This window comes from Aquarana catesbeiana, linkage group LG02 (genome assembly GCF_042186555.1).
Source record: "Aquarana catesbeiana isolate 2022-GZ linkage group LG02, ASM4218655v1, whole genome shotgun sequence".
Lineage (NCBI taxonomy): Eukaryota > Metazoa > Chordata > Amphibia > Anura > Ranidae > Aquarana > Aquarana catesbeiana.
Window position 1 is genome coordinate 522,194,317 of NC_133325.1, and position 22,884 is coordinate 522,217,200.

The 22,884-nt window shown below is 42.2% G+C and overlaps 1 protein-coding gene across 2 annotated transcripts in view; it reads left to right on the plus strand.

The window, feature by feature from the left end:
* The window catches only part of RBBP5 (RB binding protein 5, histone lysine methyltransferase complex subunit), a 156,966-nt gene that overhangs the window by 70,075 nt on the left and 64,007 nt on the right, over window positions 1-22,884 (plus strand). For both annotated transcript variants that reach the window (XM_073615818.1, XM_073615819.1), the window contains exons 10-11: window positions 10,828-10,945; window positions 14,035-14,104. In XM_073615818.1, coding sequence (XP_073471919.1) covers window positions 10,828-10,945; window positions 14,035-14,104 — 188 coding nt within the window. The remainder of the gene's footprint in view (window positions 1-10,827; window positions 10,946-14,034; window positions 14,105-22,884) is intronic.

The window sequence follows — 22,884 nt, forward strand, 5'->3', positions numbered from 1 at the left end:
TCCGGGAGGGGCCGATAGAGCTCCGGGTGGCTGTACAAGCTACGTGCTGGTGTGCAGGCGGGCGCTGGTGGATGCGTCTTGTTGAGAGGAGACTGCAGATCAAGCGGCCATCTTGCCCGCGTGCCAGTCATACAGCTGTAGATCCATTATTTAAGAGTATCGAAATATAAAAGTTTGATTTTAATTTCAACATTGAATTTTAATTATTTCTAGCCTACTCCTGTTCTATACCAGTGGTCGCCAAACTGCGGCCCTTTGCTAGCTTTTATCTGGCCCATGGGGCACTATTTCATTCACTGGCACCAACAAAGGGGCACAATTCCTCCCGATGACACCAACGATGAGGTGCAATTCTTGCCAATGATACCAATGATGGGGCACAGTTCCTCCCAATGACATCCAGCAATGGGGCCCAATGACACCAGTGATGGGGCACAATTCCTCCCAATGATGCCAATGTTGGGGGAACAATTCATATCAATTACACCAGCGATGGGGGAACATTTCCAACCAATGACCCCAATGGTGGGGTGCAATATCTACCAATGATCAATGATGGGGCACAATTCCTACCAATGACACCAATGATGGGGCACAATTCCTATCAATGACAGCAACGATGGGGCGCAATTCCTTCCAATGACACCAACAATGCGGCCCAATTCCTCTTGCTGACACCAAAGATGGGGCATTGTTTACTCAAACTGATTCTAAATCTGATTCTGATGGCCACAGTCGGGCCCCCCTCCACCTACCTCAAGTCTAATGGACAGTAAACTGGCCCTTTGTTTAGAAAGTTTGGAGACCCTTACTTTCAGGGTTTCGGGGGGGGGCACAGTTAGTAAAGGAAACAAACCATATCCCTGCTTGTAGGCAGAAAGGTACCATAACACATGCAGAAATCCTTAGAATCGAAAGTAAACCAATGAGCAAAGGAGAAGCTGCAAAGTGTGCATGAAATCCAGGAAGTTGTTGGAGATGGCTTGCACATTGGCAGTACTCAAATCACAAAAGAAGGTTTCTCAAATAAGCTGATATTGGATTGTCAAAAATAACTATTGTTTGAGTTAATATTAGGCCTCATGCACACTGGACGTTCTAAAAACGCCAGTAGCTTTGCAGTGAGTTTTTCAACTTTTTTTGCAATAGCGGTTTTTAGCGTTTATTAGCGTTTTTAGCATTTTTTTTTCTAAGAAATACACATTTTTTTTTCAATGGATCAAAAACGTTAAACGCTGGTGAGCGACGTTTTTGAGCGTTTATCAACATTTATCAGCGTTAGAGCGTTTTTTACAGCTGAAAAAGTCTCTCAAAACCCACTAGTTTTGGGGGTTTTTTTTACTGCTCAAAAACGCCACTGCCCAAACTGCTGATAACGGCCTATGTGTGCATGGACAAAAAACGTCTACAGCTAAAAACGTAAAAAAACGTCTAGTGTGCATGAGGCCTTACAATGCTGCTGATCTAAAATGAATGTGTACTGTATGCTGTAACTTTAGAACTCCTTTAACTTCAAGCTGTTCCATCGTTGAAACAGTAAGTGGAACACTGTCCCTCCAAAAAAAGTCTTGAAATGATAAAAATCGAAATGTGGTAACCTTCCACACAACTCCACCATAATCTAGAAATCTCCTCGAGGTGATTTGGTTAGTTACAGCTCCAACCAAAATGTGCTTTCTCACTGTAAATTGGATAGGAACTCATCACCACTACCCTCAGAGAGATAGGCACATCTAGCTTACTTTGTAACATTCTCTGCTGTGGAGATTCTAGATAATATTGATGGTCCAGTCACTGTTCGCTCTAAACAGCCCATATTTTTACAGTGCATCTGGAAAGTTTTCACAGCGCTTCACTTTTTCCACATTTTGTTATGTTATAGCCTTTTTACAAAATGGATTAAATTGATTATTTTCCTCAAAATTCTATAAACAAATACCCCATAATGACAACGTGAAAGAAGTTTGTTTGAAATCTTTGCAAATTTATTAAAAATAAAAAACGAAAAAATACACCTGTACATAAGTATTTACAGCCTTTGCTCAATACGTTGTAGAAGAACCTTTGGCACCAACCTACCTTTTTGAGTATGATGCTACAGGCTTGGCCCACCTTTTTTGGGGGCAGTTTCTCCCATTCTTCTTTGCAGGACCTCTCAAGCTTCATCAGGTTGGATGGGGGGCATCTGTGCACCGCCATTTTCAGATCTCTCCAAAGATGTTCAATCGGGTTCAAGTCTGGGCTTTGGCTGTGCCACTGAAGGACATTCGCTCTTTTGTTATCTTGGCTGTGTACTTAGGGTCGTCTTGTTGGAAGATTAACTTTTGCCCAATCTAAAGTCCCGAGCACTCTGGAGCAAGTTTTCATCAAGGATGTCTCTGTACATTGCTGCATTCATCTTTTCCTCGATCCTGTCTAGTCTTCCAGTTCCTGTCACTGAAAAACATCTCCACAGCATGATGCTGCCACCACCATGCTACACTGTAGGGATGGTATTGACCAGGTGATGAACGGTGCCTGGTTTCCTCCAGACATGACGCTTGCCATTCAGGCCAAAGAATTCAATCTTTGTTTCATCAGACCAGAGAATTTTGTTTCTCATGGTCTGAGAGTCCTTCAGGTGCCTTTTGGCAAACTCCAGGCGGGCTGTCGTGTGCCTTTTACTGAGGAGTGGCTTCCATCTGGCCACTCTACCATACAGGCCTGATTGGTGGAGTGCTGCAAAGATGGTTGTTCTTCTGGAAGGTTCTCCTCTCTCCACAGAAAAACTCTGGAACTGTGTCAGATTGACCATTGGGTTCTTGGTCACCTCCCTGACTAAGGCCCTTCTCCCGTGTTTGCACAGTTTGGCCGTGCGGCCCTCTCTAGGTCAAGGTCAAGCAAGAATCATTTTTGGTCTGGCTTAAGTTATTTTAGGCTGTCAAGTGTCTTATGACAGATGCTTCCTTATAGTGTCAATAGCCTCTGTAGTTGACATGCAAGTGAAAAGGGATGTCGCATCGTAGGGCACCAATGTTGCTTCTGCCTCTGTTCAGTCCATGGACCTTTTTGACAAACTCTTAAACATTCCGAATGTGGTGTACTTTGGCGGTTATTTTTCAATCTTGCAGTATACAATTTCTTGTGTCTCAACGTTTATACAAAAGTTTTTTTGTATTTTTTTTTTTTTTTTTTAACAGCGAGAAACAAAAGAGGGTTATGTTTCACTAAAGAGGAAGGGTGAAACAGGTATAAAAGGAGGCGGGTAGAGGGGGAACTGAGGGCATCACTAGATCTTTTCTAAATGATCCTCCCACTAAAGGGAAGAAACAGGTCCTCCAGCCAAACCCAAATAGGGTAGAAAGGCACTTGGGGTCCTTTCAAAGTGCACTGCAATATATTGCGTTAGCCCATTCAAAATGATTGGACTGTAAAAGCACAAAATAAAATGTCTTGGAATATTTGTTTTTTAGTCAGAAGGGCAACACAACACACTGAGCATATGCATTGCTGTATAGCAGTGCATTATAATGCAGGTTTGTTGGGGAGTAGTTAACTTTGCAGTGCACCACAGTGCACATCTACAGTGTGTTACCTTGCATTGCAGAAACCAGCACACAGGTCATGTTGCATGTTAATATGTATTACAGCAGGGCTTGACAAATTTTCTTTGAATCTTAGAGCCAGCTAAAAAACTTAGGAGCCAGTTTTTTTTAACTAACCAAGCTTATGGGTAGAGCATGTAACATGATGACAAGATGACCAGAAAGAAAGGGTCAGAGGAGACCGCAGCACAAGAAGGATCTGGGGCGCACAATCTGCGCGGCCCCAAGGACAAAGCAGGTCAGGGAGCGGCCGCAAAGTTGGAGCGTTTTGCCCATACACCAAACTGCACACCTAAAAAAGGCAGCCAGGTGGGGGGTGCGCAACATCAAGGGGCGCAGGCCAATCACCCTGGGGGAAGGAAAAGTCAAGGCCCAGCCGAAGTTTGTGTACCCATAGTTACCAAATCAGCATCACAGACGCATTTGGAAAAGGAGAGTGGTCTGGGCAATGAAACAATAGAGGATAAGGGGACACTAGAGCAGGAACCATCTTTAAAGGATATTCTCCTAGCAATTAATGTCTGTAAGACCGCGCTGTCGGATCTATCGGATCAGCTCAGAGGTATTAGAGATGATTTAGTTATGCTGAAAAGGGATATGCAGGAGGTATGCGCTCGGACTACCGTTCTCGAGGGGAGACTTAGCCAAGTGGAGGACGATGTGAACCCACTGAGACATGAGGTTAAAAGGATGAAGGAGCAATTAGACACGTGTCTATGGAAAATGGATGAATATGAGAACAGGGCACGCAGGAAGAATGTGAGGGTTCTGGGTCTCCCCGAAAAAAGCAAGGGTAACAACCCTGCAGAATTCATGGAGGGTTGGTTCAGGGACATGTTTGGCAAGGACGCATTTTCCAATCTGTTTGCTATTGAACGAGCACACAGAGTTGCCCCTAGGATTCCATCTTCGGGGGTCAGCCAAGGCCCCTTATAGTTAAATTTTTGTTTTTCAAAGACAAAGTCACTATTTTCCAGAGAGCAAGAGAGATGAAAAATATTCTGTACAATGGCGCAAGAATATCCCTGTACCCAGATTTTTCCCCTGAGCTGCAGAGACAGAGGGCAAAGTTCACAGAGTGCAAACGGAGTCTACAACAACATAAAATAGGCTATGCGCTGCTATACCCAGCTCGTTTACGGGTAACAGTAAATGGGGAGGTGAAGTTCTTCAATGCTCCTGCAGAAGTGTTCTCATGGCTGGAGAAGAAGGAGGGAAGGTCACGGCCGGGTGAAAGGCCTTAGAAGAAAAGCGGGAGGGAGGAGGAGGACAGAATTTGGGGCTTTTGTCCAGTGGGCAGACGCATATTTGGGGACGTGATTTGTCACTTTTATTTTTAATTTTTTCTTTCCCCTTTGTCTTTTTCTCCTCCCTTCTTTTCACTGATAAATTTACAGAGGTGTGGGTTTAAGGGGGTAGTAGATATGAATCCTTCACATATTGGCTATGTTGGGGGTAATCCCCCTCTTATAAAGGTTCGGGTTGCAATGCAAAAGGGAGAAGGAGGTACTGTATATCCACGTTTAGAGGGTCAACACGGTCACTTTAGAAGCTCGGTGGGATGGACCCAAGGTTGGGTCGGGGGGGGGGGATGGGAAGGATTGGGGAAGGGGATGTGTATATGGTTGCATGGGGGGGGGGGAAGGGAGGTAAGGGGGTAGAGTGGAGTGAAGTAGGAAGTATTGAAGACACACAAAAAGTAAAGGCACCAAAATTTCAAATATTAGTCACAATGGTTTTGGGAATTGAGAATTATTTTGAGTTAAGATATAGGAATAGGTGAATGGTAGGCACAAAAATAGGTAGGAGGGTAACCTCAGGAATTTTTAAGCGTATGAAGATATGTTCATGCAATGTGCAGGGGGTTAAAAGACTTATGTAAGAAACAAGCAATTTTCTCTATGGCCAGAACAAGGGATGTCAGGATACTCTGTCTCCAGGAGACCCACCTAGATAAGAGTTCAGTTAATACTTTGAGGAATAGGAACTATCAAGAGCAGTATCACTCAACTCACACCTCGTATTCGAGGGGGGTGAGTGTGCTGATAAACACTGGGTTGGTTTTCTCCTGCAGACAGAGTAAACTGGACAAGTATGGTCGGTATGTTTTTCTTTACTGTAATATTGACGGGCGGGACTGTATTCTTGCAGGTTTGTATATTCCTCCACCATTTAAAACAGAGATACTCAGCGAATTGATAAGTTTTATAGCGGATAAACCTGGGGCGCCGGTTATAGTGATGGGGGACTTTAATATGGCCATGGACAATTGCTTAGATAGATTTCCGACAAGGAATCTGGTGGGTTATCTAAGGGTCCGCTTCTCCAATTCAATGAGGAAGTAGGATGGGTGGATCTCTTCAGGAAGTGGCATCTGGGTGAGAAGCAATATTCATGCCATTCGAGGACGCATGCTACTTTTTCCAGGATTGATTTAGTGCTCTGTAATGAGGAAGCCCTGAGGATAGTGGAAGGGACAGATTATGAGCCAAGGGGGCTCTCAGACAATTCTCCAGTAGTCTTTTCAGTTAGAACGGGGATGAGCGTTGGAGGAGGGGAGTGGAAATTGAACCCCTTTTGGCTTGAAGTAATTGAGGATGATGGGGGGATTGTTGGTAACCTGAAAGAATTCATAAATTTGAATCTAGGATCCGCCCCGCTAGGTATAATCTGGGACGCCCTGAAGGCATTCCTTAGAGGAGTTTTTATACAGAAAATCTCCTATGTTAAAAAGAAAACACAGGTCAGGGAACATAGAATAAGGGAAAAGGTGAGGGAGGTAGAAGATATATACTTGGAAGAGCCAACTATAGCTAGATATGAGGCTTGAGTAGAGGGTCAGGAGGAATATAGGAAATTCGTTTTGGAGAAAGAGGAAAAGAGTAAAATGTTTCAGAAACAGAATTTTTTTGGTGAAGGAGAATTAGTAGGTAGAACTTTGGCATTGATAGCCAGGGCAAATGGCCCCTCATCCACTATATCAGCAATATGGGATAGGGATGGGAGTACTATAAGAACTACCCCTGGTATAGTGGAAGTGTTTAGAGACTATTATGAAGGTCTGTATAGGGCCCCACAGTTGGATGTGGGAGTTCTTTGAAAAACTGAAAATAGTCCCGCTATCTAGTGAGGAGAGAGATGCCCTGGAAACCCCGTTGACACTGGCGGAGCTACAAAGAGTGGTAAAGGAAATGGCGAATCAAAAAGCGCCAGGACCTGACGGCTTGCCCGTAGAAATTTATAAGAGATACGGGGATGTTTTGCTCCCAAAACTACTGGAAGTCTTGAATGGAGCCGTGGTGGAAGGTAGATTGCCCATGTCTATGACAGAAGCTACTATTATAATTTTGTTAAAAGAGGGGAAGAACCCGTTAGATGTAGCTTCATACAGACCAATCTCACTTCTATGTACAGATGTTAAGATTCTGGCAAAAGCCCTGGCAAACAGGTTAAAAAAGATAATTTCTAAAGTAATACACTCAGACCAAACCGGTTTCATACTGGATAGATCAGTGAGCATGAATATCAGGCGAATGTATGGTAATGTACAAGTACCTACGGAGAAAGAAGGTAATAGAGCTATTTTATCACTAGGCATTTGATAGCCTTGAGTGGCATTATTTGTGGAAAGTACTGGCAGAGTTCAAATTTGGCCCTAATTTTGTTAATTGGTTGAGTCTTCTATATGACAAACCAAGAGCCAGAGTTAGGGTCAATGGTGAGTGCTCCAAGTGGTTCCAGTTGGGGAGGGGGACGAGACAGGGGTGCCCTTTGTCGCCCCTGCTCTTCGCCCTTGCATTGGAGCCTTTGGCTGTCGCTCTAAGAATGTCGCAAGAATTCCAGGGTTTTAAAAGAAGGGGCGTAGAGGAGAAAGTCGCAATGTATGCGGATCATATTCTGTTGTTCTTGGAAGATACACAAGCCTCTTTGCTAGCGGCCATGAAACTGATGAAAGAATTTGGGCGTTTTTCGGGTTTGAGAATTAATTGGGAAAAATCAGCTCTTTTACCGATAGACCCCCTGGTAAATCCGCTCCCAAGACAGGTGAATTCTATAAAAATTGTAAACCAAATGAGGTACTTGGGGGTAAATATAACCAAAGACCCAGGGCAGTACATAACAGGCAATGTAGTACCACTAATGGTAAAGTTAAAACAGAAGAGCCGGGTGTGGGGTGGTCTTCCTCTCTCGGTCGCCGGTAGATGTAATCTTATCAAAATGATATGGATGCCGCAAATTCTATTTGTATTACATAATTCTTCCGTCTGGATTCCAAGGCATTGGTTTAGGAAACTGGATAGTTTGTTTAGGGAACTAATTTGGAAAAACGGAGTGGCAAGGATTGGCCTGAAGGCGCTACGGCGGCCGAGAGAGGCGGGGGGCCTGGCGCTACCGGACCCCTGGAGCTACTTTTTGGCAGCCCAAATACAGTTTATGAGAGGCAGCAACTTGTCTGAATAAAGGGTTGGAAGAAATAGTATATGGATAAATAACATCAGTCACGATACAGAGGTGGAAGCAGTGGAGGCTGAATTTTTTGGACATAGCTGCCCTACAACTCAGCTAATGATCAATTGCTGGAAGACGGTAAAGGCTGTATTGAGATATACAGGGTTCTTCGAGTTTTCCCTGATATGGAACAACAAAAATTTGAAAGAGCTCAGTGTGATGGGGAAAATATTAGAATGGGATAGGAGGGATATCCACTGTTTGGTGCAACTGTACAGGGCAGGGAGGTTGAAATCGTTTCAAGAGATAAGAGAGGAGTTTGCAGTGCCCAACAGACTGTTTTTTGGCTACTTGCAAGTGAGGCACGCCCTGGAGGTACAATTTAGAGGCAAGGAGATAGAGTGGAGTGAAATGCCCTTGTTAAGGAAATTGGTAAACACTAAGGGATCTAAAGGGCTGATCTCAGAAATATACAGGAGTATAAACAAGGCGGGGCAGGAAGGGGTAGTGGAGTCCAGGAAGAGAACTAAATGGGAGGAAGAGGTTGGTACAATAACGGAGGAACAATGGAAGTTCATTCTGGCATTAGGGCCAAGGATATCTTTATCACCGTCACAGGGGGTCTTTCATTTGTATTTGATTTATAGACTTTATTACCGGAAAAATTATTTAGGTTTGGTAAGAGGCAGGATGCGAAATGTCAGCGCTGTGGAGATGGGAGAGGAGATCTGATACATATGTTCTGGCGATGTCCCAAGCTATATAGGTATTGGGAAAAATTAGTGGAGGAAATTAACGCAGTATTTGGGTCCTCACTGGAAATGGAGGCGAGAACTTGTCTTTTGAGTTTGTTGGAGAAAAATGATATGCTGAAAGATACCCAGACCACAATTATAAGATGCCTGTTTCAGGGAAGGAAAATTATAGCACAGAAATGGCAGGCGAAAGAACCCCCAACAGTAGGAGAATGGAAAAAAGAGGTTAAGGATATGATCATAAAGGAGGAACTCTGGTATAGAAGGAGAGGTAGTTTAAAGAAATATAAGAGCATATGGAAGTTATGGCTGGAGTATCAATGGGCTGGATAGGTATAAGAGCATTAGGTAGAAAGGGTGGTGTATGCATGGGGTGAGAGGAGGGTGGAGGTGAATGGGGTGTTGGGGGGAAAAAAAAAAAAAAAGCGACCATTTCTAAATGGATTCGACAGTTGATTATTCAGGCTTGCGATTTGAAACAGAAGATTCCTCCGTTTCAGATCAGGGCACATTCCACAAGGGCTATTGGTGCTTCTTGGGCAGTGCATCACCGGGCTTCTATGGCTCAGATCTGTAAGGCCACAACCTGGTCTTCAGTGCATACATTCACCAGATTCTATCAGGTGGATGTGAGAAGGCATGAGGATATCGCCTTTGGGCGTAGTGTGCTGCAGGCAGCGGTACAGGGTCCTCAGGTCTGATTTCACCCTACTTGGTCGTGGTTCCCCCCCCTCAGGTAGCATTGCTCTGGGACATCCCATCAGTAATTACTGTGGCTCTGTGTCCTGTGATGTTCGAGAAAGAAAATAGGATTTTTTAAGACAGCTTACCTGTAAAATCCTTTTCTTTCGATGGACATCACAGGACACAGAGGTCCCGCCCCTCTTCTAATACACTATATTGCTTGGCTACAAAACTGAGGTATCCCTGCAAGGGGAGGGATTATATAAGGGGTTGAACTTTCTGATAGGGTGTGCCAGTGTCCAATCACCAGTGATACCCTATATAACCCATCAGTAATTACTGTGGCTCTGTGTCCCGTGATGTCCATCGAAAGAAAAGGATTTTACAGGTAAGCTGTCTTAAAAAATCCTATTTTTCTCTCCTATAAAAACGCCTCTGAAGAAGGGACATTGTCCTGAAACATGTTAGGCTTATGGAGAAATCTGGATTCAGTTTGGAATTTATAGAAAATTGATTATATGCAAACTGTGATATATATACTACTTTTGTGTATAGATTGTCATCATGTTTTTATTTATCATGCTTTTTTAAGCAGTTTTTCTAAATAAATAATATGGTTTTATAATTTTTGACTGTTTGCCGTCAAAGTCCCTTGTACCGGGGGGTACAAGTGTTCCCTCTCTCCCCCTTTTTTTGAGGGTTCCTTCTATAAATAGTGCTGCCACCAATGCAGTGACAATTCACATCTGGTAGCAGGCAGAGTGGCAAGTGACATTCCGCATCTGGTGGCAGGTGACGTGGCAAGTGACATTCTGCATCTGGTGACAGGCAACGTGGTAGGTGATGTGGCAAGTCACAAGCTGCATCTAGTGGCAGGCAACAGTGGCAAGTGACACACTCAGGGCTCACACTGATTCTGCATTACGGCGAGTTGAACAATTTAATTTATTACTACAATGCAATACTAGAAATAATGCGCTTCAATCACCCTGACACCAGGCTGGCTGGTGTTAGCGCTTCAATCATCGTGGCACCATGCTTGATAAAGCATGGTGCCACGATGATTGAAGCGCTAACACCAGCCATTGCCCTGAGAAGTTGTCCCTAAAAAAAAAAATCGCTTAACCCCCCCCCCCCCCCAACCCCCGGGCCTTGGCACAATTTTCTTTTGATGCAGTTTTTCACAGATGAACCTCTGCCCATACTTCTGAGACTTCTATTTTCTTTTGTGAATGAATTTCAAATCATTGCATTCTGTTTTTATGTAGCTTTTACAGTGTCTCACCTTTTTTTGGAACTGGGATTGCATTTTTTTTCCCTGTATATAACTTTTACACTTATGTTTCTTTCTGTAGGAAAACTGGAGTGCATTTGCTCCCGACTTCAAGGAGCTAGATGAAAATGTGGAGTATGAAGAACGTGAATCAGAGTTTGATATAGAAGATGAAGATAAGAGTGAACCTGAACAAACAGGTAAAAGAAGACAACACAGTTTAACTTTGAACTTCTAGTGGACTTGCTATTATTAGTAATGATAACGATACATTGCAGACATTCTGCATTTTATTGCAGTTCACACAAAGGAATTGCATGCCACGGCAATACACACAACACACAGTGACGTGAATGAAGTGTCACAAAATGCCCGTCAAACAAAGTAACCCAAACTGTGGATGTTCTAAAATGTGCATAATGCCGCTGGTTGACTGCAGCCCACACACTAAACTGTTGCAGTATGAATGCGTCCTTAAAGTGATTGTAACGTCTCATTTTTTTTTCTATTTAAACAACAAATATGTTATACTTACCTGCTTTGTGCAGTGGGTTTGCGCAGAGCAACCCAGATCCTCCTCTTCTCGGGCCCCTGCCTGGAGCTCCGGGCCCCTTCCTCCTGTTGAGTGCGCCCGACCTGAGCTGTAGCTCAGTGTATCTATTCAGACACGGAGCCGTGGTGCGGCCACACTCCTTCTCTCTCCTCGTTGGCTAACTGAGTTTAATTGAGAGCAGCGGAAGCCATTGGCACCGCTGCTGTGTCTCAGCCAATCAGGAGGGAGAATCCTGGACAGCCAAGGCACTCGTGGACATCACTGGATGGAGATGGGGGCTGAGGTAAGTATGAGGGGGGCTGCTGCACACAGAAGGCTTTATATCTTAATGCATAGAATGTAATAAAAAGAGAAGTAAAGGATTTTTTTTTCCCCCCATTCATACTTGCCTAGGTGGATGCAGCATCGGTCCGATGACGCAGTGCCTGAACTGAAACCGGTGACTTCAGTCCAGGCACTGTGTCATCCCTACCACGGAGTCTGGATCTGTCAGGTGCCTGGACTGACACCCGGCTGAGTCGCTGAGAGCCTGAGACGGCTGCTCTGCCCTCTCCACAGCTCGGTGTTCTAGTGAGCGAGGAGGGAATAAAGCAGAGAGCTGCTGATTGACATTCTACAGCTCTATTCTCATGGAGCTCTGACTTTGGCCCGTTTTCAGCAGAAGCCAGGCAAAAGTCCGTTCTCTGTTGAAGTCACTGAAATCGGTGACAGGATTGCAAAACGATCTGCAGCCCTGTGATCTATAGAAGAAGTTCAACCAAACAAGTTTGGCTGGACGACTTCTTTTAGATAGAAACCGTCTGCCTTTACAACCACTTTAGCTTAAGATAAATCCTTCTTTTTTTTTTTTATACTTTGAACGTAGTGTAGAAGGATTAGAATCACTGCTATGTTTTTATTGCTTTATACATGGTAGAAAATTATTTTGAATTTCACCAAATAGATTGAATATCATTCCATTGCAATAAATAATGCACTGTATACTCTAGCCTGTATACAAAAATAGAACAGGGAACAATTGGAAAGGTCCTTTGACCTGTATTAAAAAAAAAAAAAAAAAAAAAAAAAAAAAACCTAAATATATAAATAACTATGACCTTTTAATAATGATCAAAACATGTTATAGCACATTAGACATAAATAACATACAAACAGCCCCCTCCCCAAAAAAGAAAGTTGAAAAAATTAAACTGCTACAGCAGGGCCCTGCCAGAAAAGAAAAACATTAGTAAAAATAAAAGATTCAAAGGATTACCATTATCCAAAAGTAATAATTACTGTGCCAATCGATAATTTAAAAAACTATTAGGCACCTGAACAACCAAAACATACAGGAATATACAATGTAATACTGACATAAAATCACATGCATAGATTGGACTTTATGGACTGATGGCATTCAACTTGCAATGTGTTCCCATATGGGGGAATCAAGCATATGTAGAAGATTTCATGTATACTATCCAATCATTTTGAAAAACATCCAGCATAATTTGAGACCTGAGGTAGGTAAGAATGTTTATGTATGTCTTATAAGCTATATTTTTTTATATTTAATAAAAGTCATAGTAGTTTGTATATTTTTAGGTACAAGGTTTCAGGTTAATACACAATTAAGCCTAAGGTCTTTTTATTATTGTCTGTTCTATAAGTTGTTATTGCTGTCTGTGTCTTTGCCAGAGAGGCTCACTCTCTCTCTTTTTACCCATGTTATAGTGATTAAAGTGAAGGAAAATGTATAATTAGGAGTGGCCACCAGAGCAAGAATTGCAGGGAAATCTTCAAATATGGACACTTCTGCTTTGAGTTAAATTCAGCTCACATTTGAAATTGGTTTGAGACACTGAGTTGGATCGAGCTGTTTCAAATTCTGTTTGAATTCTGATTAATTTGTTTGGGAAGTAAAACAGTCCTAACACTAATCTTGTGTACACAAATACAGTTCTGGCTTTGTCATGAAAATATGATTAATTTTATACTAATTAGTGTAGTATGATTAAACATTATTTAGCATGAAACGCCCCACTTCTATGTCTAAGCCTATACCAGAGTGTTCATAATAAAGTTACTAAACTTTAGTGCAGTGTGCAGTCTTTTTTTTAATAAATTTGCTGCATTGGCCTCGTGTGATACCTGGCGTCCAGTTTCACTTGGAATGGCTACAGCAGGGATATGCAATTAGCAGACCTCAAGCTGTTGCAGAACTACAAGTCCCATGAGGCATAACAATACTCTGACAGCTACAAGCATGACACTCAGAGGCAGAGGTATGATGGGACTTGTAGTTTTACAACAGCTGGAGGCCCACTAATTGCATGTCCCTGGGCTACAGTATTTAAAGCGGAAGTAAACCCATCCATTAATCAGTTTCATTTCCGGCACATGCCGGAAATGTAACACTCCCATTGGTTGTGCTCTCAACCAAACTGTCCAACGATCCAATGGCTGGTGTCTAAACTGATCACATGTGTAGCATCATGGCAGTTGTAGAATAAACAGAGGCAAAGATGGCAGCTTCCTTGGCTGAAAACGATAGGGGGGTTTACTTACACTTTAAGTGGTTCAATGCAGAAAGACAGGGTGGAAGACAAAATCCCCCAGAATGTATGTCTCTTGTATGTGTTTTGGTTGCACTTTTTATCATTAAATCATTTTGTTAATTTAACATACAGTATATTTTAAAGCGCTTGCTTGTGCAATTTTAGTTGTTTTAAAAGCCATTTTCTTAATGCTTAGGAGGAGATGCTGCAGAGGACGAGGAGGTAGATGTGACCAGCGTTGATCGAATTGCTGCTTTCTGCAGCAGGTATGTCCATTGGTAATATTCTATACATTCATCTACCTTTGCAAAGGAAATATCTTTCTGTAGTAACTTTCGTTTAGTTGAAAAACACTAAGGGCGCCTACACTCATCCCTATTTCTTAAGCGTACAGTACAGGACACAGGCAGAGTATTCATACACCATCGGTCATAGGTGTGTACCTTCAGGTGTTTAAACACTGGCAATTCTTTAGAGGACACGCCCTGGGCGGCTCTTCATGAAACCTCCGTGTTCTGCTAGTGTCTGAAATTAATGGACCTTTTCTGCATCACAGAGAAAATGATTTGTGATTTGCTTAATTAGTTTTATTATTTATCTTCATTATTTTGTCTTTAAAATTCTTCAATAAAGCCCTCACTGTCTTCTAATGTCAACATAGAAGCAGTGTATCTAAATCGGTGCAACCTTGGGAGCTGTATCCAACCCCGCACAGTGGGGGATGGCCTGTAATGTTGCTTTGGGCAATGGATCCTGCAGGGGTGCTTGCCTTGGCACTTGGGTGCTGTACAGCTCGCCTTGGCCAAAGGGTGCTATACAGGTCCAGGGCCCAGTCTGTCACTATTGAACCCAGTCCCTGAAGACTCCTTCAGGGTTATGTCCACCATGACAGGAGAAGCCTGGACTTTATATACAGTCAAGTGTCATGGACAAGTAACACAGGATCACCCTGCATCTCTATCTCTGACCATTACAGCAAAAACAGGGCTATGTTTGGAATGTATTCACCTTGCAGTGTAAAGTTTTCAAACTTGGCACTGAAACTCAACCACTCCGAGCTTAGTCTCAGGTGGATGACCATGAGGTACATCACACCACTGGTTGCACATTTTGCCGCCAATTAGACCCTAAAAGGTACTCGGACGCTTCTTCCTGCCCTTTCACCAAGAGGATTTGTTACAGGATGAGTCTATTTCTATTACTAGTCCTATTTCAGGCACGCAGCAAGTGGCCTATTTGACTAAAGCAGAACTATCTGCATCTACAGTATGTCACATTACGCCCTTAATACAGCCATCTTTATTCAGATCTCCAAAACACCACACCTCTTCACCTACTTCCATTTCTCAGCCTCAGATCCCAATGCATCGGTTCTAGAGGGTGCAGACACAGAAGGGAATTGAATTAAAGCGTTTGTTAACCCAAAAAAATAAAATAAATGGATCCTGCTCCTTTAAAGCATGTTATATGACAGTGCTTGTCCTGTGTCATTTGGCCCCCCTGTAACACCTAAAAAATCTGGCTGATCCTGCCAGTTTCTCCCTACCCCTCTGTAAACTGACCACGGTGTATCATGGCTGCTGAGCCCTGACACCGTGGTCAGTTTACGTGCTTCCGTCATCAGCAGCCTACTATCTGCTCTCCTCTCTGCTTCTGTGTCCTCCTCCCCCCTCCCCTCTCTGTCTGTGTGTGAGCCACCCCTCCCCCCTCCTGCTGCTCTCATAACACAATATACACCATCAGCACTGCCTCCTATTGCAGCGTCCTCCTCTGTGAATGATTTATAAAAATAAATGATGTAAATACCGCATTTAAAGTGATTCTAAAGGTTTGCGTTTTTTCTTTTTTTTTTAAATAACAGACGTCATACTTACCTCCACTGTGCAGTTTGTTTTGCACAGAGTGGCCCCGAACAACGACTACTGGGGTCCCTCGACATCTCCTCCTCTTACCAGATAACCCCCTAGGAGAAGCGCTCTCCCGAGGGGGTTACCTTGCGGGCACGCTCCAGAGTCCAGCATTTGCGTCCATAGAACGAATGCTGGACTCGGCCCCGCCCCCTGGCGCCCACCTCATTGGACTTGATTGACAGCAGCGGGAGCCAATGGCTGCGCTGCTATCAATCTATCCAATCGGGACACGAGACACCGGCCGCAGCTGGTGTGCTCGTCCCCGTCGCACAAACTTCGGGGCTCAGGTAAGTATAATGGGGGCTCTGGAGCGCTGCTGCATCAAAATTTTTTTTCACCTTAATGCATAGAATGCATTAAGGTGAAAAACGGCAAGGGTTTACAACCCCTTTAAGAGCCGAGATTGCAATCATATGACCAGCCAGCTCTCTCCTCCTCCCCCCCTCCAGACTGACATCAGCAGAGAATCTCAGCCCTGCCTGCTGCATCTCTCAGAGGAGGAAAGGAGAAAGCTGGCCAGTCATGTGATCGCAATCTCGGCAGTGAAATTAGGTATTTACAGCATTTACTTTTATAAATCACACACAGAGGGGGATGCAACAATAGGAGGCAGTGCTGATGGTGTATACAGGTTAGTGGCTTAACAACCACTTTAAGAGGATATTGAGGCATTATTGAAGGAAGCTGCAAAAGACTTTTTTTTTTTTTCACCAGACACCTGCAAAATAGTGCAAAATATTACCTGTTAATGGACACACATAATGTGCGGTCTATGACCTGGATTACTTTAGAAAGAAAAAATAAATCTTTGCTATACTCTATCCAGTGAGTTTGCAAGGATGTGGGCTATTCCTGTACTTGATCCTTCCTTCCTTTGCCCTAAAGAGACATCTCACTGTACCTACTAAAGATGTTCCTTCTTTCAAAGATTATGCAGATGGAAAATTTGAGGTACTCTGAAAGGCTCTCTTTGCTCTTGCAAGCCCATCCCTGCAACCAGCTCTTGCTGCCATTTCCGTATGTCAACTTCAGCTAATTGGACTAGGGCAATGAACAACCAACATGACCCTCCTTTTGTTTTCTTGTATTTCAGTACTGTGCTTTTACAGAGCAATTGCTTTCTGCTCTGCATTTTGTGTGGAGGCCCTCATAAAATGTTAAAAAGTTGCTCTGGCAAAAATGGTCTTTCATATATTCATGTTGGTTACTACTAACGCTACTATTTTCATCAGTTATTTCTCTGACATGATCCCTTATTATGTCTTCCAATTGTTTACATTCTTTCGATGTTAGGCTGACTGGACTGTAATTTCCAGGTATAAATCTTGACCCTTTTTTGATTAGTGGTTTCTTGTTTGCTTTTCACCAATCTGCTGGTTCAGTTCCAGTCAATAAGCTGTCCTTAACCACTTCACGCGAAACGACGTAACTGTATGTTGTATGTTGTTTTGAGGCAGTAGTTGTACCAGGGGTGAAGCATGCAGCTTGTTTTATAGAAAAAAATTTTTCTTGTTCATATGCCTTTTTAACTTGGTATTTATCCACCCAGTTTTTACTTTTGTTCTTTCTCGTATTTTTTGCCCAGTGGAAAGCACTGACGAATGTCATTGTTGAATATGTCCCCAACGCACTTTTCTTCAGTGTTGTTGCTGCAAGAATTTGATCCCATGTACTATCATGTATAAAGTGCAGCTTGGTAAAGTTGGCTCTTTTGAAATTTAGTGTACTTATCCTTCCCTCGTGTCTCCCTTTCCTATAATTTGGAAAAATGGTTTTGAAAAGGAAACTATGCAACAGACTAATCCTAAGGGTCACTGCCACATCCCAAAACAAACTAGTATAAGAAAAGGGTGCCCCCAGGGATGATGTGTGCAGAGAACCAACATAGGATAATAAGGGAAAGATACGAAGTGTGTATAAAAATTAATACATTTTATTCAAATTACAAAAAATTCTGAATATCTAAAAACAGTAAATAGGAACAGAGTCACAAATGTAAACATACAGCTACTGGATGCTGCAGCGAACGCTTAGGGGACACAGCTGCTGCAAACCACCCTACATGTTTCGGAAAAACACAAAAAGATTGATTTCTTTTTATGATGAATGTACTTCCTTCTTCAGGTTCAGGTAGAACGTGTTGTTATATTTCTATCAAAAAAGATTTTATATATATATATAACCAAACACTACAAAATGCAGTAAATTTACATATTTGGGTTGATTTATAGAGAGGCAGACATACAGGCAAAATGTACAAGTAGGTACTTGCAGATCAAAAATGTTCTTTTACAAGAGGTTGATACATAGCACATATGCGGGTAGATGGGTTCCCACATCCAGAGGCCCCTTTGAGAGTCGACTGTAAGCAGGGGGAAACCCCAATCGTATGGGAGATCCCGTCACCCCGTCAGTAAATGGGCAAAGTGTAAGGCATATAGCAGTTTGTCTAAAGTCTGGGATGGGATCAAACACCACTAAAAAGCGGATGCGGCAAGTCAGAGCTCGCAGGAACCACCCAACATGGGTATGAAGGGTGCAGATCTGTCAGTACAAAAAGGGGAAAGATATGTATGTGTGTATACTGCAAACCTGTCTGTATAATACAAAACCGTTGAGGGGTAATCAGCATAAAAGAAAGTATGCTATGTAGGAGAAAAGGAAAAAGAAAAAGAAAAAAGGGGAGCAAAAATAATATTGTTTCTAACCTCTCTTCAGATAAATCTCCACGCATCCATGTCAGGAAAGATCACATTGGCTGTGCAGCAGTGATATGCTGCACAAGCCAATATTTAAATAGCCTCATGGTGGGAGTGGTGTGTAAAAACAACCAATCACAACAGTTTTGGGTAAAGGTGTAGGGGAATGTTGCCTGAGAGACTGAGTAAGGCCTGAGTAGGCCTAATCGTACAGCCGTGTAAACAAACACACCTGTGTGTGGGAACCCTCCAATAGAGGTTCCTCGGCTGATGCGGTTTACTAATCCTTAGTGGTGTATGAACTAGCAGATTTAAATCAACTTTTACGTAAGTGACTAACAAATTAAAGCCGTACTTTAGCAAACACCTTTTTAAGCAGTTACTGGGTTAATTTTTTTTGTTTTTGGGTTAAAGATTTTCCTAAATGAATATATGTAATGACTCATTAGTCATCCCTGAAAGTGTTAACTGGTTTGTCTCAACCCCCTAACTGCCACCTTCACTGGATAACTTGATTTGTGACAGGGAGTTGAAAAATTACAGACTTGCCTGATCATCAAGTGAAAAGATATGCAACAAAGTCTTTTTCATGTTTAACATTTGTTAATCGCATCAACTTAATAAGTTCAGTCTGTCACTTGAGGACTATGTGGGATCATTGCAAAAAAAAGGGTGCTGTACAAAACCCCAATACATTTTTTTTTTTTTCTAAATTTTCATGTTTTTTCTTTTTCGCCAAGATATTGGTTACACTCTGGATATTTTTTCTTCTATATCAACCAAAGCTTCAGATACATTGAGATGGTCTTTTCACAGCAGCTATCTGGATTGGCATATCCTTTGCAATTGCTTTGAAGGCTGTATCTGTATACCCCTGGACTGATGATAAACCTGCAATGTCATCTTTTGGACTCTGAGCGCTGCATTGTGGCACTTTCCAGCCATTGTGTCAGATGCAAAACATTGTCTCCAAGTCCAAAGCCAAGGCATGACCTCCTCTGGTGTGACCCAGTCTCTGAAAACTCACAGCTTTTAAGGCTGAAACATATGGGTATTTCATCATCTTGGCTTTGGAATCTCTACCTGCACCTCAATGAACTAATATTTTGCAGGTTACCCTGGTATGCGACTCGTTAAGCTCTGACTCGTAGTGCTCTCCAGACCCTGTGTGCTGTGTTAGTCAGCTGCAGCGCAAGGCTCAGTCCATTGGGTGACTAAAAGTGTGATCTGAACTATATTGGCATGATGTGCAGGTGTGGGGTTGGTGGCGCTATGTAAAAATGTAGAGAGGGTGTAAAAACCTTCTATTCTCAGAGTCGTGTTATGTCAACAGTGTCTTAGGCGTTTTGTTCAAAAGTTCTGTAGGCAGACTGTCTTAAAACAAAGTGTGAGTTTATTTGGTCACACTTGGCAACAACTTGAAAATATATACAAAGTTAAATTCTTCTTACAGCTTGATGTAGTAAAACAAAAGATAATAGGAACAAAAACTTGTATCAAGAGAGTTCAAGAGATGTTTCAGCTCTTATAATAAATTATAAAGAATGGGTATAATGGCGCTACCTCTAAATTTTAAACTGGGACAGCCTAAGGTTCTAGCGGTTCCTTATGCGTGGTTTAGAAGATACTAAACATGTAGGAAAGTATTTCCCCTTATGTTAAAGATGTCTCTTCAACAGATAAGTGTGTGCCTCTGAATTAATGCTGCAGATATGTACCAAACGCTCAAGTGTCGCACAAGATAAATTGGTCCTACAGCATCTGGTAGTAAAGCCAGAGGCTATATTCCCTAGAGTGCATTTATTGGACAATATCCCATATGCTCTATTACTGTAGTAAATCTATGACCATATCAGGCATGAAAATATGACCTCAAGGTAACTTATTACTGGTACGACTACCATACAATACATACAGGTTATGCCACCCCACTCAGACACCATAAGTAGGGCCCATAGGTTGCATATATATACAGTTAGAAATAATAGCACAAAGAATATAGCAATAATGCTTCGGGCATATTATAGCAGTCCCATATGTCGACAAAGAATATATAAAAGATATATATAATAAAATAGTGAGTAGATTCCCAATGGTGACTTTGGTGCTGAAACAATTTTGCCTGGTGACTCTCGTGCTCCCCCTGTTGGTTGCCTACTCACCAGCTCCCAGAACCCCGGCAGGGGTATTACGCCTGTAATGTAGTATGCTGAGTTGTTTCCCTTGTTGCTTCCTCTGGTGGATTCTAATTATATGATCAGCTCTCCACGTCACACATCAGGGTAATGCGATTATGCTGGAGAAAACGGGCCGCTTTGCCTCCAAATTTTGTATTTGATGTTTCCTGTGCTTCTTACTTAATAAGGATGTTGCTTCCCCTCATAAATTGAGAAAAAAAGGGGCTTCCATGGTGTGATAAAGTATACGACTTTATTTTAAAAAATATATATACGTACCCTCAAATGAGGGGCTCAGCAGATAGGCAAAAAGTCCAGATGAATAAACACCACAAAATGACAATACATAAAAAATCAAAAATAAAAAATAAATAAAAAATGACTAAAAGTAAAAAACTTTAAAAAGTCCAGGCACTAAATGCAGACAAAATCCAGATGGAGTAGGACAGCATTAGTTGCCAGACATGAGCCAAGATAGAAACAATCCCTCCTAAAAAGCATAAACAGTGAGGTGGGGAATAGTAGTGCCCCAGCCGCTGGCTGCGTCCTCCTCTCTCGTATGCTTTGGAGTTGACTAGCAGAGCGTGATTCCGTTGTGCGCGCTTCGTCACATGACGTCCTCAGCAACGGTGTCACACTCCCCTGTCTATTAGATTTATAGGAAGAGAGCGTTCATACTCAGCCCACCCCACTGATTGCAGTACCTTAAAGATTAAGTGTTTTTATGGGGCTGGATATGTGTGGTGCAGATCGATCTCCCACTTTACACTAAATGACTTTTGTGTTCTTAATCTGTATGTCCATATTTCTAAATATATAAGGATCATGAACGCGCTCTCCATTAAGTCATAGGGAATGCATTGACATCATTTTAGATAGACCAGGCTCCACCTGCTGGTTCAGACTAGAACTACAATATACCATTAATACAAGGAGGGTAATCATACAGTATATAATGCAGGAATTCTATTAGCGTACTATACAGTAAACCTAGAAATACATTTATGCCCATACTTAATTGACTAAGTCAGCTCGGCATACCCCAACTGTTCTGTCTAAAAATAAAGCTATTTGGGCCACATATGATAATGTATTGAGTCAGGGAATGTACCCATTCCTAAATTAAGAAATGTGATGATATGCATGCATTTACACCAGTAAGTGCTTAATGAAAAGAATTTTAATTAAAGCTATTACTTATATTAATTAGAAAGAATAAACTTATAATATATTGATGTGCCCCGTGTGTTAATAGTTAAATACACCAATAGTGAATAATCATCAAACGAGTGAAAAACATTATTATGGTAGTATTCCCATATCCTTGTAGGGATTATAAGGAATACCACATACTAAGAGATAAATTTATCTCCGGTAATATGATTTGACCTTTCATAGACAATACTATGTATCCAAATTACGTACTAGGCCGTCCCTACTATATGTTCACATAGGTGGCCCTGCTAGATTATAGGTGTGTGCCATTGTGAATGTGCTCCAATGTAACCAAAAAATATATATTAAGGGTTAAGTGCATGTGCCTATGACACCTATGTAGGTGTCGTAGTGATACAACTTTAAGGTGTTATAAAAAAATTTTTTTGTTAAAGTGTGTGTTTAAGGGTGCAAAGGCTAGAGGAAGGAGTCATACATATGGGAGGGGACGCCATATCTATGGAAAAGCCGAGCTTATCCATATATGACCCCTATGGAGAAGATTAGTTATGTGCCCAGTTGACATAAATAACGAAAAAAGGCCAAAAATTACAGGAAGGGAAATAGGTTATGTGTGACATGACTCGGTGATAAAGCAGTTAAGGTCTATATCTAGGTTGAGGCCCCTAGGCGCTAGGGACCTCAACCTGTATATCCAGGCCGTTTCATTTTGGGAGATGAGGGTGGTCTTGTTGCCTCCTCTCCAGTGGTCTTTTATGGAATCAATGCCATAGAAAATTAACCCCGAAGGGTCTCTTTTATGCACTTGATCAAAGTGGCGTGACAAATTGTGTTTAGGAAAACCGTTCCTTATGTTCTTAATATGCTCGCGTATGCGTACATGTAAGGGCCGGGTGGTCCTGCCCACATACTGAAGGTGGCAAGGGCATTCGATGACATATGTCACGTGAGTGCTATGGCACGTGATCAGATTTCTGATCTTGTACTCTTTCTGATCAACCTTAGATTTAAAGGTTTCCCTCCTACGGGGTACCTTCTTACTGACCCTGCAGGGTAGACATCTCTGGCATTTATAAAAACCCTT